The following is a 15,506-nucleotide window of genomic DNA, read 5'->3' as shown; positions in this document are numbered from 1 at the left end:
CTTGCCTGGCACATGTGAGGCACTGGGTTTGATCCTCAGCACCATATAAAAGTAAATAAATAAAATAAAGGTATTTTTTAAAACAGGGCTGGAGGTATAGCTCAGTGGTAGAGCACTTGCTAGCATACCCAAGGCCAGTTCAGAAGTCTCAGTTCATAGATAGTTGACTCCTTTGCGTTGGGTCCAAGATGAAGCAGAACATCATGACAGAAGGGCATGGAGGAGGAAAGTGGTTTAGGACATGGCAAACAGGAAGCAGAGAGCAACCCTGAGTTTCTTCATTTGAATGTTCTAAGAGATTGGCTCTTTCTCCATTTTCCCCCTTCATAGTTCACAAGCCTTAGAATATAAAAAAGAAATATTTTGCGGTAGGTTAGAGTTTGCATTCTAAGGAGTTAGTACTTGCCAGGTTATAGCCTTAAGCTCCGATACAAACAGGGCATGGTGGTTCAGGCAGGAGGATGGCAAGTTTGAGGCCAGCCTGGGCAACTCTACCCTGTCTCAAAATTTTAAAAATAATAAAAAGGGCTGGGTATATAGCTCAATGGTAGAGTTCCCTGGGTTCATTCCCCAGCATGGATACATAAACTGCATGTGAAAATTTACCTTTCTTAAAGCAAATTGTATTTGCCTCCATGATGATACATTTTCTCTTCTTTCTTTGATTGCATCTATATTTATTTGATTGCATCACCTTACTATAATGAAATACCTGAGGCAACTAATTTATAAAGAGAAAAGGTTTATTTAGTTCATAGTTTTGGAGGTTCAAGTTCTAAGATCAAGTCATGTGTGTCGGGGGGTACCCATTGATTTGGCCTCTGTGAGGGCAGATGGTAATAGTGGGAGCATGTAAGCTGGACCAAGTAGTCACACCTCGAACTAGGATGCAGAAAGAGAGGAAGAGACCACTGTCCCACAGTCTTCTTAGTGACCTGAGGACCTCCCATTAGGCCTAGCATCTTAAAGGTCTATAGTATTCCCAGTACTGCCACCTTGAGGACCAACTCTTCGTATATGAACCTCAGACAGTCATCCAAACCACAGCAATTGCCCAGGTTGTTCTTATACTTTTCCTTCTGGGTACCAGTACCCCTAGTACTTAACATTTAGTAGTAGCCTTTCCCATGTTGTCATATGCCCTGACTTTACCTAAAATAATAATTTGGGTTTTTTTTTTCTCCTTTTGCATTGCCATGACTGTTAATATTTTAAAGTATATTTAAATTTAGAATTTTTTGGATAGATTTTAAAACATTAATAGTCAGGGAAATGCTTAAGTCATAGAAATACAGAGGAAAAACAACCTACTAAATTTAACAAGGACCCTCCCTTGTTAAATTTTTGTACCAGCTCTAGATTTCATCTCTGAGTTTGCAATAGTTTTGCATTCCAAAAAATCTGGATTAGAGTTACTTAGTCAATAAAGGGTGCTATAACCAATACCACAGACTGAATATCTTAAACACAAACATATATTTCTCACAATTGGATCCTAGGAAATACAAGATTATGATGCTGGTTGGTCCTGGTGAGGGCTCTGACTTGCTATGTCTTCACATGGTAGAGAGAGCCAGCACTATCCTCTCCCTTTTATAAGGGTACTAATAGCATCATGGAATCCCTATTGTTGTGACCTTATTACTTCCCTATCTCCAAGTACCATCACATAAGGTATTAGGGCTTAAACATAAGAATTTGGGAGGACCCAAACATAATCCATAGCAGTGACTAAAACTACATCTTTTTATGCAATAATAAAGACTTTTTTATTAGGAAAAATATTTGAGGACCTGTTCTGACAAAATGAAAAATTAATCCAATAAAGAGGAGCTATACAGCTCAGTGATACATCCCTTTCCTAACATGGGTGAGACCCTGGGCTCAATCCTTAGCACTTAAAAGACAGGACACAAAAAAGAAAAAAAAAAATCCACAAAAGTTTGGTTATGTCTAAATTTTTGACCTATTGTGTCAGTGTGATTGAGTGTGTGTGAGTGTACACATACACATTTTCTTAAATCTGAAGTCACAAAATCCAAATGAACTTAGTCTAAGAAACTGAGAAGATAGGAGAGCAGAAGGAAGCAAATAGAGGTATCCAGAGGGTCTTGTCTCTGGTGGGAGAAGCAGATGCTGATGTGGCCTGTTCCAAAATAAGGGGAGGAGAAGCATGTGCATAAGGGAGCACAATGTACAGGAACAGCCCTATCCAATCAATTAACAGGTCCTCCATGAGCCTGAACTGACAGGTCCAGCCAGACCTTTCCTTGGCTTGTACCTCTGTCATTCAGATCTCAGACAATGCCTTCTCAGGGAGCCTTTCCTAGTCACTAGAAGAGATCTGTACCTCCTTCACCCTCCCTGATTGATAACCCACTCTCTCCACCTAGCTTACTCCCCCGCCCCAAGGGATCTGGCATTATATTGAGCACTGGTTTGCTCTGTTTAACCTATTTCCCCTTTTGCAGTAGAAGGCAGGCCCTGGCCTCTTTGAATTCCCCACGCCAGGAGCTGTAGCAAGTGAGTATTTGTAGAACGAATGAATGATTTCCTTAATGGTAGTACTCTTTCATTTTCTAGTTAACAGACAGTGCGTGTTTACCCCAAGCCAAATGCTGTTCAGAGATCTAGGAGTTAAAAAATGAAGTCCAGTCCTTTATATGCTCCTCACAAGTTAACAAAGACTTGTACTTTATGATCCCTTATGATAGCTTTCTAGGCAGGTGATATCACTCCTTTGGGTAGGTATGAAAACTGAGTGAATGCCAAGAGATTAAAAGTGATGCCTTAGGCCAGACACAGTGGTGTGCTTGGGAGGTGTGACTTAGGAGGCTTAGTCAGAAGAATCACAAGGTTGAGGACAGCCTCAGCAACTTAGTGAGGCCCTAAACAACTTAATGAGACCCTGTCTGAAAAATAAAAAGGGAAGGGAATGTGGCCTGGGACTGTGGCTCAGTGGTAGCGCTTGCCTAGCATGTGTGAGGCACTTGGTTTGATTCTCAGCACCACATATAAATAATTTTTTTTAATTCCATCAACAATTAAAAACAAATTAGAACAAGGGGGGAATAGGAATGTGGCTCAGTGGTAAAGCATCTCTGGGTTCAATCTCCAGTACCAAAAAAAAAAAAAAAGCATTGGTATACCCAGCTAGACAGGGACAGTTTGGTATGATCCAGATTTATTTCTTCTCTCCTGGTTGCCCCACCTCCTGAGGTACCTCTTTCCTATATTCCTGTTTAGAGGGGGAAGAGCTGGCCAGGGGACAGGTCCTGGAAGAGTAGCTATAGAGTACATCTAACTTGGTTTTTTTTGTTGTTTTTTGAATTTAAGGCCTTACACGTGCTAGGCAAAGTGAACTATCACTGTACCACATCACTGGCCCCTAACTTTTGGTTTTAGTAATGAATGAAACTGAGTTCTTCACTAGTCAGCATAAGATAAAGGCCAAATAAAACTTAGTTTATTATTTTCAAAGTCAGTTGAAGTAAGACTTCTTCTCCTTGGAATTGGTCTTCCTCTGGAGAAATAAAACACTCATTTGAAAGAGGCCATAACTCCCTGGGCACTTGGGCAAGGAGGCTTCAGAAACAGAGCTGGGTAGATGCTAGTGCCAGCTGATAGATGCTGTGGTTGCCTCTGGGGAAAGGGCCAGCCATGGGTCAGGAATAGAGTTGGGGGGCTTAAGGCTCACAAGTCCTGGCCCTTGGTGGCTCAGGTTTCATCTTTTTCTCACCCAGCACTACACCTATCTGTGTGTTCCATATAGGCACAGCAGAGTGGCAGGCCTGGTTGTGGAGAGAAAGGGTAGAGACTTTCAGGAATTGGGGCAACCCCAGAGCAGCGGCCTTGGGTGGTGGCCTCAGGTGCTAAGCTTGTGCGTTTGGCTTTGGAGGTGTGAGCAGGCACTTTGGTGGTGTGGACAGGAGCATGGACAGGGGAGCAGCCAGGTGGAGATGACTGAGAGGTGTTTGCAGAATGGGTCTAAAGTGTAAGAGAAAGCAATGGATAACAGTTGGCAGTCCTGGGTGACTGAAATTACCCCAGTGAAGAGTCAGAAACTCCAGACAGGCAGAAGGGGAATCACAGCAAAGGAGAGGAGAGGAAACCTGAGAAGATAGTGGGGGTAGGCAATATGGAAGTGATTGATCCCATGTAGGGGAGGAGAACAATGCTTACTGTTTGGGAATTAGACATTTTTATGACAGTTGGTAGGGAAAGAGAAAGGAAGGGCTGTGCCTTGGGTACAGCTATACTACCTGTGAATAGGACATGAGCTAGCCCCCGTATCAGGAGAGGGAACTACAGTGACAATGCTGGAATGGTGCTTGGCTCAGCAGGAGGTTAGCATCCCTTCCTCCTTATACTGAACCCCCTGCCTTCTCCATACACCTCGAACTTGGGATGCTTAACATTGCAGGTCACACTCCCAGGTATTCTCAGGACAAAAAACTTCCTAGGACCAGACTTCTCCAGCCTTATGGGCTTCTGGCAGCCAGCCCTGTGTCTGTCTTCTTGGGTGGGTTCCCAGAAACCCACAGGACCTTGCCCATTGACCATAGTTCATGGCAGAAGTTAGTGCCCCCACTAGAAATCTCCAGTTGGGGACATCAGGAAAGCCATGAGTTCAGGGAACAAGATAGATATTTCAGATGCATGAAAAGTGGCAGACAGGAGCCTGGCACATGCTAGATATTGCAAGGCTGAGGGTGTGATGGAGACTGTGTGCAGGGTATACTTGAGCATCTAGTTGAGAGGCTGTAACTGGGAGCCTTACTGAATGGGGACAGGTGAGATGGAGGTGGCTGTGGGATGGCCTGGGGTGGATGGTTGAGTGGGCTAGAAACCACCCCAGAGGTTACAACTAGAAGGGACCACCATGATAGGCAGGAATGCTGGAGGCTCCTAGTCATACCTTCCAGGCCATGTATGTGAATGCACATGTGTGCAGGTGTGTAGCAACCTGTTTACATGACTGTGGGTCAGCATTTCTTAGCAACTGGGGGCTGCCAGGGTGGAGGGACCATCAGGACATCCTGTGGCAAAGGGGAAGAGGCGGGAATAGGAAGTGTAGGCCCTAAGGGCACTGATCAGTGATATATTTTTCTCATGTTCCCTCAAAGGTATGACCCACGACACAACCGCTGGTTCCAGATCCAGTCCTTGCAGCAGGAGCATGCAGACCTGTGTGTGTGTGTTGTGGGAAGGTACATCTATGCTGTGGCAGGCCGAGACTACCACAATGACTTGAATGCTGTGGAGCGCTATGACCCTGCTACCAACTCTTGGACATATGTAGCCCCACTCAAGAGGGAGGTAAGGAAGCCCTCCAAGAAAGGCATTCTGTCCAGTTCTCTTTCCCAGGATGTACAGAGTGAGAGGCCCAGGTGTCAAGGCCAGTCAGTGCTAATACCAGGTCAGGGAACCAGACCCAGTGAGCAGAGCCCACAGTGACTCCAAGATCCTTCACTGAGTTGGTCGATGAGGACCCCTGAGGTTCAGCCAGGCCACCTGGAGAGAGGGCACAGTGAGAGAGTTCAGATACTATTCATCAGACCAGTTCCCCCTCCAAATTTTCAGATGCTGAGACCTTACCACACTACTGGCCCAGTAAGCTGCTTTTACTCTGTAGTTTAATATAGATAGAAACCTCACCCTTATCTGTCGCCAAGCCCACCTGAAATGAGCTGGAATATTTCTAAAAATGTCAAACAAGAAGAACCCTGAAAGAGAGGAGGGCTCTCAGCAGCCTGGTTCACAGGCTTGTGTTTGGACTTCTTCACCACAGGTTCCTTGGAAGACAGGACAGGGCCTTCCAGAAGCCACCACCACCCCACCCCCGCCCCAGAAAAAAAGCCTTTGAGGTTTCATTCTTTGATTTAAAATAATAATAATGTGCATTCTATACAATAATACCTGGGTTTATTTCAATTTGAGGATGTTCAAAATTATGTTCATTACGCAGAGGTACCTATCTCTCTTTTATCCTACTGCTTTATCCCCTGGCCCAAAAACCACCTATAGGAGTCCAGGGGAAGGAAGAGGCTTTGCTGTTCCCTGCTTCCCAGGTTGCAGCCTTGGAGAACAAGGTATATGTCCTGCTAGTGCCAGCATTGTTGTTTACCCAGAACCTGCCACTGGCTGAGTACACCTCTTGGGACACTGGAGCACCACAGTAGGCTCACATAGTCTCTGCCCCAGGTTTGGTCAGCACTGACTTGGGGACCTCTTTCCATCACCCAACATTTTTCTCTCCCACTGCCAAGCCCCCTTGAGACTGAGACTTTGACCTCAGTAGGGTTTCACTGATGGGTCCAGATCCTCTGTGACTATATCAGAGTCACTAGCACAACCCATGTGGATTCCTATCATCCTTCCTCACAGGCAGCTGTGCTCTTCCCATTGTGGTCTTCTCCCTACTCCTTAGCTTCTTTGGGGAAAGAAAGTCTTTTGGAGGGACCCTCCCTTACCTAACTCTGGAGAAAGGAGCAGATTTTGCATGGAAAAGATCAAGGAGTCACCAGGTACCATCCTGGTGTCAGATGCCTATAAACCCAGCTGCTTGGGAGCCTGAGGTAGGAGGATCGCAAGTTCAAAGCCAGCCTCAGCAATTTACCAAGGCCCTAAACAACTTGGATCCTGTCTCTAAGTAAAATATAAACAAGGGCTGGGGATGTGGCTCCATGGTTAAGAACCCCTTGGTTCAATCTCCAGTACCAAAAAAAAAAAAAAAAAAAAAAGAAGGTGTCCTTGAAACCTGATGGATGAGGAAGGCTTCCAGATTCCATTCCCAGAGTCTTGGAAGGCCAGTGGGGGAGGGGCTTGGGCAGTTTTGGAGCAGTGAAATTCGGTTGGGGAGGGAGCTGCAGTTCTCCAGTTGGCCACAGAGGGACTACCTTGGCCTTCAGCTAGCTACTTCCTGGAGACCAGTTCACCTTCATGCTGTGCTCATCATCCCTTCTACTACTACTAACCACCTACCGTATACCAAATGCTGGGGATCCAATGGTTGTAAGAAATAACAAACTTTATCTCCTAAGGGATGTATAGCCTTGCAAGAGAGACCATTATTAACTACCCAGCCAGTAATGTAGTTAAACTAGTAAGTGGGATGAAGGAAATGAAGACAGAATTGAACTGAACATTTCTTGATTCGGGCAGGACTCTTGCAGGACAATGAAGATGGATTGTCTGGGGCCATCTGAGGCCTAAAGGAAAACAGGCATCTGTTTTCATGGGAGGACTAACCTTCCAGGGCAGAAGTGACTTCACAGTCTGCCCTGAGAAGGAGGAAGCTTGGGAAGCACTTGTGAAGACAGAAAGGCCTGAATGAATACAAACAAGCAAGGAAAATAGTGCAACTCCTTTACTAGGGCCTGTGCTGGGCTGGGACTGTTGAGGTGGAAGGAAATATGTGGACTAAGTTGTGGTTTGGAGGTAACTCACTATGGTTCAGAGACTTAAGTAATGTAAAACTATAAAATTTTTAGAAAAAAAAAAAAGAAGAAGAAGGAATCTTCAGGATCTAGGGTTGGTGAGTTTTTAGACTTGACCTCAAATGCAAGAACCATAAAAAGAAAAACTGATATTAGACCTCTTAAAAACTTTTGCTTGAGAAAGACTCTCTTAAGTGAATGAAAAGAAACTATAGAGTGAGAAAAAAATCTGTGTAAACCACATATCTGAGAAAGGACTAGTATTGAATATATAAAGAATTCTAAAACTACACACACACACACACACATAATCTTATTAAGAAGGTACAAAAGATATGAAGAGACTTCATGGAAGAAGCTATAAAGATAGTAGATAAACACATGAGAAAGTATATAAATTAAAGCCACAGTTAGAGAATGACTTATCATAATGATGGAAATAAAAAGAAGTGACAGGGTTAGGAGTGTAGCTCAGTGGTAGAGTTCTTACCTAGTATGTGTGAAGCCCTGAATTTTATCTGCAGTGCTGCAAAAAAAAAAAAAAACAGATGTAGACGGTATACCCTCTGGGAAGAGTGTGGCAGCTTCTTCCAACTATCATTGCAATTCAGCATTGCCATCCTGGAGATTTTTCCCAGAGAAATAAAAACTTCTCTGTACATAAATATTAATAGCAGCTTTATTGGTAATAGCTAGGAACTACAAAACAAAGAGAAGTTCACATAAACTGTTCTGAAATAAACCTCATCGGCTCTAGTAGGATCTCATTGTAAATAGATGAATGTCCTTCAACAGGTGAATGGTTAAATAAGCTGTTGTAGACAACATAGCAATAAAAGGAACCAACTATGGGTAAACACAACAACCTGGGAGAACCTGGTTAGGCATAGAAAATCAATCTGAAGGGGCTGGGGATGTGGCTCAAGCAGTAGCGCGCTCGCCTGGCATGCGTGTGGCCAGGGTTCGAGCCTCAGCACCACATACAAACAAAGATGTTGTATCCGCTGATAACTAAAAAATAAATATTAAAAAAAAAAATTCCCTCTCTCTCTCTCTCCTCTCTCACTCTCTCTTTAAAAAAAAAAAAAAAAGAAAAGAAAAGAAAAAAAGAAAAGAAAATCAATCTGAAGCTGGGTTCTTTAGTGCACTCTGGTAATACCAGTGATTCCAAAGAGTGTGACTTGCTTCAGCAACTTAGCAGAGTCCCTGTCTCAAAATAAAAGGACTGGAATGTACCTTAGTGGCAGAGCACTTCTGGGTTCAATTCCCAGTACCGGGCCAAAAAACATAACAATACACACAGGAAAAAGCTAGTCTAAAAGGTTATATATTGGTTTCATTTTTCTAACTGTGTGTGTGACACACTATACCGATATCAAATCCAGGGGTGCTTTACCACTGAACTACATTTTCAGCCCCTTTTAAAAATATTTATTTATTTATTTTTTTTTTGGTAGTTGTATATAGACAGAATGCCTTTGTTTTTTTTCTTTGGTTTTATGTGGTGCTAAGGATCAAACCCAGTGCCTCACATCTGCTAGGTAAGCACTCTGCCACTGAGCTGCATTCCCAGCCCTGCCTCCCTTTTTTTTTTTTTTTTTGAGATAGGGTCTTGCTAAATTGTCCTTGCCCAAGCTGTCCTCAAACTTGTGATCCTCCTCCCTTAGCCTCCCAAGTTGCTGGGATTATAGATTTTGCCACTGCACCTAATTTACTTAGCAAGACTATAGAAGTGAAGAAGAGATTGGTGGTTGCCAGGGATGAAGTGTAGAAGTTTAGGGTGTCAGGAAAGTGCATGTGATTGTTGTCAACTTAAATTGAATAACAAAGAGACCACATCTCCAGAACAAAGCATTTATTCTGGAATAGTAAGGGATTGCAGTCCAGAATATGCAAGCTATTGGCCGACCATAAGTCCATCTACAACAGGTAGGGCAAGGAAAAGCCTTTAAAAACAAAAAGAATTCAACATAAACTGTTTTGAAATAAACCTCGTTGACTATAGTAGGAGCTCATTTCAAGAATTGGCAATTACTAATCACTAATATTGGGCTGTTGCTAGAGAATGTCCTTATAAAAGTAATTTACCTGGAAGTTGTTTTTGTTATAGAGATCCTTTTTAATGGTTCTTAACATAGTCATATGTGCATGAGGGAACCTGCCTTCCTGGCCCTTCCAGCTCCATAAGTGACTCCATTTACACATAAAAGGGCAACTGGGAAATCCTGGTGGTAATAGAAATGTTCTGGGACTACATCACTGTCAGTATCCCAATCAAGGAATTGCAATATAGATACACAAACTCTCACCATTGAAGGAAAGTGTGGAGGGGTCTCTATTTCTTCCAACTATGTGTACATATGCATCTACACTTATCTTAAAATTAAATGTTTTGTTAAAAAATAAACTTCCACGTTGATGATAGAAGACCAAAACCCTTGGTATGTTTTCTGCCCACTATTCTATCCACCTCTCTGTCTCTTTGCTCCAGTAATATGGCCTAAGTTAGTGACTATTGGTCTTGACTCTCCTGGAGCCTCTACCCACTGTGGGTTTCTCTCCCTCCAAACCAAGCAGTGCTTGCTATGTGTTGGCCTTCTGGGTGTAAATGAGTGAGTCCTGGAGGCAGTAGGGCCAGTGTGAGGAATGTATTTTCAATCCATGGTTGGTTAAATCCATATATATAGAACCTATAGATATGGAAGGCCAACTATATTTGATTTTTTTTTGTTTGTTTGTTTGACCTTTTCCTCCTCATGCCAAGTTTCATGTTGGTAGGTACGATCTCCAGACAGATTTGGAAAGCTGGGTCAGAAAGCCTGGAAGGTTGCTTGGCTGGTGAGAGTGGGTACAATGGAGGCCACTGAGAATGGGTGATCGTTTCCCTGTGCTGTGGCCTTCTCCCTGACTGGCTGTAAAAAATACCTTGATTTTCTTAGAGTCCCCCCCACAGATGTTTCCTTTAGGGACAGAGGAAAGACAAAGGTCACATTTGATCTCTGGGTCTGTACATGAGTCCCCTATTGGGAAGAAGTCAGGGGTCAATGAACAGGAGTATAAGTCCAGCAAGAAGCCAGGGAATAGTCTCCCTAGCATGTCAGGAACAAATCAGGAAGTGGTGAAACCTTGAAGTGTCATCAGGCAGGTGTGAGGTGGTGATTGGTTTTGGCAGAAGCTGCTTGGCTGTTTTTTTCACTCTTGCACTTTTCTTCCTTCCCTTCCCTGGTTCTCTTGGTGGCCCCACACAGGTGTATGCCCACGCAGGTGCAACACTAGAGGGGAAGATGTATGTTACCTGTGGCCGCAGAGGGGAAGACTACCTGAAAGAGACACATTGTTACGACCCAGGCAGCAATACCTGGCACACACTGGCAGATGGGCCTGTGCGGCGAGCCTGGCATGGCATGGCCACTCTCCTAGACAAGCTGTATGTGATTGGGGGCAGCAACAATGATGCCGGCTATAGGAGGGACGTGCACCAGGTAAGCCAGGGCCAAGGCTGCCCACTTAGGTCATCAGAGCAGTTTTAAGTTCATAGCACATGAACAGAAGATGTAGATAGCTCCCATGTATTTTCTGTCCCTACACTTGCACAGCCTGCCCAAATACGGGGAGGACCATATGTGTTAAGTCCGTAAACCTACAGTATCGTATCTCTTTTTTTTTTTTTTAAACAAAAAAGAATTTATTGGAAGGATACTTAGATCTCTCACTGAATCTTTCAAAAAGTTGAACAACTAGAACAAAAAACAAGGCTTCTGATTTCACTTTTTTTTTTTTATATCATAGACCAGCTACTGAATATATACCACTAAGACAAAAAGTAATGTGCTGGTGTGCCCCCATCAGTTCAAGTGACCACTCCCAGGCTAACAATTCCCTGTGACCAGTGTGGCATTGTACAGAGTTTGGGCCAGGAGAGCAAGCTTAGCAGCCAGGCCCCAAGTGCTTCCATAGTGACTTCTGGATTCCTTTCTACCAAGCCTGATATGATACTGCTTATTTTAGTCCACTTATTCATCAGTATGATCAAAAGAACTGACAAGAAAAATTTTAAAGGAGGAAAATTTTGTTGGGAGCTCAGTTTCAAAGGTCTCATTTCATAGACAGCTGGCATCATACTTCTGGGCCCAAGGTGAGGCAGAACATAATGGTAAAAGAATTAGCATAAGAAAGCAGCTTAGGACATGGCAACAAGGAAACAGAACTGCACTGGCACATCTTAAACCCCAAGTCAAGTTTACATGAAGGTTCACTTTTTTTTTTTTTTTTTTAGTAGTAGTAGAGGACACAATACCTTTATTTTATTTATTTATTTTTTTATGTGGTGCTGAGGATCAAACCTCACACATGCTAGACGAGCTCTTTACCACTGAGCTACAACCCCAGCCCTGAAGTTTCACTCTTGGTCTTGCACATTCTATGGGTTTAAATAAACATATAATGACTTGTGTCCACCATTACAACATCGTATAGAATAGTTTCACTTGTGCCTTTATTATTAGTAAAAACTTAAAACTTATATTGCTGGGTATTGTGGCATGAATAATCCTAGCTACTTGGGATGAGGATAGCTTGAGCCCAGGAGTTCAATACCAGCTTAAAGTAAGAAACTTATTATTAAGTTAATATAACCACATTGCAGAATATGGCTATAAAAAATAGATAAAGGTGAGGAAAACTAGTTTCCTAACTGGTCCCTGCATCATTAGAATTCAGTTTTTCTAACTGTGAATGCTTTGAATGGTTTCTACCTAATCCCATCAGAGAGCATCCCAATATGCTTCCCTTGCTTACATTTGTTCTGGGCATTCTTCAGTTTAACACTCAGTTTTCATAACCGTAGCCTGTCCTGCCCCTCCCATAGCTTTGTAGCATTCTTTCAAACTTATGTGTCATTTGGATTCTTACAGATTTAACCATTCTATATAACATGATGAATAATATTTGATTTGAACAGCTTTTCAGGCATTTTGGATTCTTTCCTTAGTTTCATGCAGAGGTTCTCAAAGCATGGTCCCCAAACTAGTAGCCTCCACCTCACCTGGGATTGCTGCATTAAGAAGGCAGGTTCTGGGCTGGGGATGTGGCTCAAGCGGTAGCACACTCGCCTGGCATGCGTGCGGCCCGGGTTTGATCCTCAGCACCACATACAAACAAAGATGTTGTGTCCGCCGAATACTAAAAAATAAATATTTAAAAAAAAAAAAAAAAAAAAGAAGGCAGGTTCTCAGGCTCAGCCCCCCAGACTCCTCATTCAGAAGCTCTAGGGATGGGACTTGGCTGTCTGGGTTTAACACACCCTCTCATGGTAAGAACCTGGGCCAGTACAATTAGTTTTTGATTGCTGCCATAACGAATCTCCACAAACTTAGCAACTTAACATAAGTTTATTATTATGGTTCTGTAGGTCATAAGTTTAACAGGCAGAAGTCAAGGTGTTATGGGCATCTTTCCTTCATGGAGGCCCTAGGGAAGGGTCCCTTTCTGCTTACTTGGGCTTTTGGCAGAATTCAGTCATTGGTGGTAATAGGACTAGCTGACTGTTGGTTAAAGGCTTCTAGAAGCCGCTCATCTTCAAAGTCAGTGAGGGCAGATTGAGTCCTTTTCATTTCTCTCTTCTGTCTGGCTTTCCCTTTCCACTTTTTTATTTATTTATTTATTTTTAGTATTTATTTTTTTAGTTTTCGGCGGACACAACATCTTTGTTTGTATGTGGTGCTGAGGATCGAACCTAGGCCGCACGCATGCCAGGCGAGCGCGCTACCGCTTGAGCCACATCCCCAGCCCTCCCTTTCCACTTTTGAGGACTTGTGCAAATGCTCTTCCATTTATAGTGGGGTTATGTCTTTGATAAACTCGTAGTAAACTGAAAATATCCTAGGTCAAAACTGCATTTAATTCACCTAACCTACCAAAACATCACAGTTTAGCCACATAATATACTATAGCAACCTGGTTGTTTACTCTCGTTATTGAGTGACTGACTGGAAGCTTGCTCCCTCTGCCTAGCATTGCAAAAGAGAATCATACCACATATGCCTCATCCCTGTAAAGGTCACAGTTCAAAGGATTTCTACAGAATGTGTATCACTTTTCCATCATAAAGTTGAAAAATCATAAATTGAACCTTCTTAAGTTGGTGGACTCAGTGAAACTACTCTGTACGATATTGTAAATAAATCTACCCCCCCAAAAAAAAGAAATCCCACATTGAAGTACACACCTTTAACCCCATCTGCAGAGTTACTTTTGCCACATAAGGTAACATATTCACAGGTTCCAGAGATTGGGGCTGGATGTATTTGGAGGACTGTTACTCTGCCTACTAAAGCTAGTAAATCACAGTGGTTAGTCAAGAAGATAAGATTTTTATGGCTCTTAATACATATTGACAAATTCCTTTCCTGACTTATAAGTAGTATGGCTTTACCACACCTTCAGCACAATTGGATTTTTGTTTTTCTTGCCCTAGAAAGGGGGGACATTTCAGTTTTGCATGTCTTGCATTAGGTGGAACGTTTTCCTATGTCTTTGTTTACTGTTTTGGATAATTTTGAAGACGAGAATGTTGATGGTCATGATTAGTAAGCAACTACTTTCACTTTGTACTACCTGCTAGTGATTTTTACTGTAGGGAGAGGTAAAGATGTAGAAGTGGGATCCTTGTCATCAGTCAGCTTCAGTGTTATGGAGAGAAGAGAAGCAGTACCTGTGCAAAATGACAGCCTGCTGAAGGGGAGACAACTGCACATATGGTAGGCAAAAGCTGGCCATGGGTTGGGTAACCTGGATGAAGGCCTTATATCCAAGTGATGTCAGAGGGAGCAATATATTCCAGACAAGGGGCCAAGAGTGGGCCTCCTGCAGACCTGGCCATCTCTGGGCAGGTCAGCATCAGGTTGCCCCATGGGCAGGATGTTTTAGCTTTGGCACTGCATCATTCTTCCAAGGTCTATCAGAGATTGACAGGTAACTAAGGCTGCATTGGTCAGCTGGCCAGGGATGGGTTGGCAGCCTGTCCCAGCAGGCACCCAGGTTTGACCCTTGCTTTGGCTTTGCAGGTGGCCTGCTACAGCTGCACATCTGGGCAATGGTCTTCTGTCTGCCCACTCCCAGCTGGACATGGCGAGCCTGGCATTGCCGTGCTGGACAGCAGGATTTATGTGCTGGGTGGCCGCTCTCACAACCGTGGCAGCCGCACAGGCTATGTGCACATCTATGATGTCGAGAAGGACTGCTGGGAGGAGGGGCCCCAGCTGGACAACTCCATCTCTGGCCTGGCGGCCTGCGTGCTCACTCTGCCCCGCTCCCTGCTCCTTGAGCCACCCCGTGGGACCCCCGACCGCAGCCAGGCCGACCCGGACTTCGCCTCTGAGGTGATGAGTGTGTCAGATTGGGAGGAGTTTGACAACTCTAGTGAGGACTAGGGGCTCCAGTTCCCAGCATCAGAGGGTGGGGTGGCAGGGACTGTAAGAGTAGTAAGACTCATAGGGCCTGAGCCAGGGCCTGGCTCCAGGGTGGAGGACCATCCTCCTGGCACCTGTGGCTCACTGGCTTCTGATGCCCTTCTTCACTCAGCCCCTTGACAGACTTATACAGCATTTGTGGGGCTGGTGCAGACTCTGTGGCTATGGTTTATGTTACCATGGGAAATGCTCCCAAAAAGCTGTGGTCCTCTGAGGGAGTGACCAGGCCCAGTTCTCCTCAGTGAGTACTGGCATCACCAGCTGTCTTGGCTTTCCCCCACTTTCCCTGGATCTGGTCCCTGTTGGGCTAAGAAGATCCCTTATCCAAAAGGACCTGAGGACTAACAACCCAGGTGAGAGGGGCTGAGGCACATGGTGCCCTTTCCATGAACAGGGTAGGGCTTGATGAGCAGTCCTGAGTGCTGCCTAGTAGCAACCAGGGCCTTGAGCAGTTGGGAACTCCCAGGGGACAGAGAAAGAGCAGATTCAAAGTTGCCTGGGACTGGTTCTAGCCATGAAAAGATCCCCTACTGCTGTTTTTCTGATCCCATGTTGTTGATAAATGAAATAAAGCATTATACTAAAGGTGTTAACTATT

The 15,506-nt window shown here is 44.0% G+C and overlaps 1 protein-coding gene across 3 annotated transcripts in view; it reads left to right on the top strand.

Annotated features, from left to right (window-relative positions):
* The window catches only part of Klhl22 (kelch like family member 22), a 39,384-nt gene extending 23,878 nt beyond the window's left edge, over window positions 1-15,506 (top strand). For all 3 annotated transcript variants that reach the window (XM_076867034.1, XM_076867026.1, XM_076867030.1), the window contains exons 5-7: window positions 5,127-5,319; window positions 10,688-10,921; window positions 14,504-15,506. In XM_076867034.1, the coding sequence (XP_076723149.1) occupies window positions 5,127-5,319; window positions 10,688-10,921; window positions 14,504-14,869 (793 nt within the window). In that variant the 3' untranslated portion in view covers window positions 14,870-15,506. The remainder of the gene's footprint in view (window positions 1-5,126; window positions 5,320-10,687; window positions 10,922-14,503) is intronic.

Source organism: Callospermophilus lateralis, chromosome 1 (genome assembly GCF_048772815.1).
Source record: "Callospermophilus lateralis isolate mCalLat2 chromosome 1, mCalLat2.hap1, whole genome shotgun sequence".
In the NCBI taxonomy this organism is placed as follows: domain Eukaryota; kingdom Metazoa; phylum Chordata; class Mammalia; order Rodentia; family Sciuridae; genus Callospermophilus; species Callospermophilus lateralis.
This window is presented reverse-complemented; position numbering and strand designations above follow the sequence as displayed.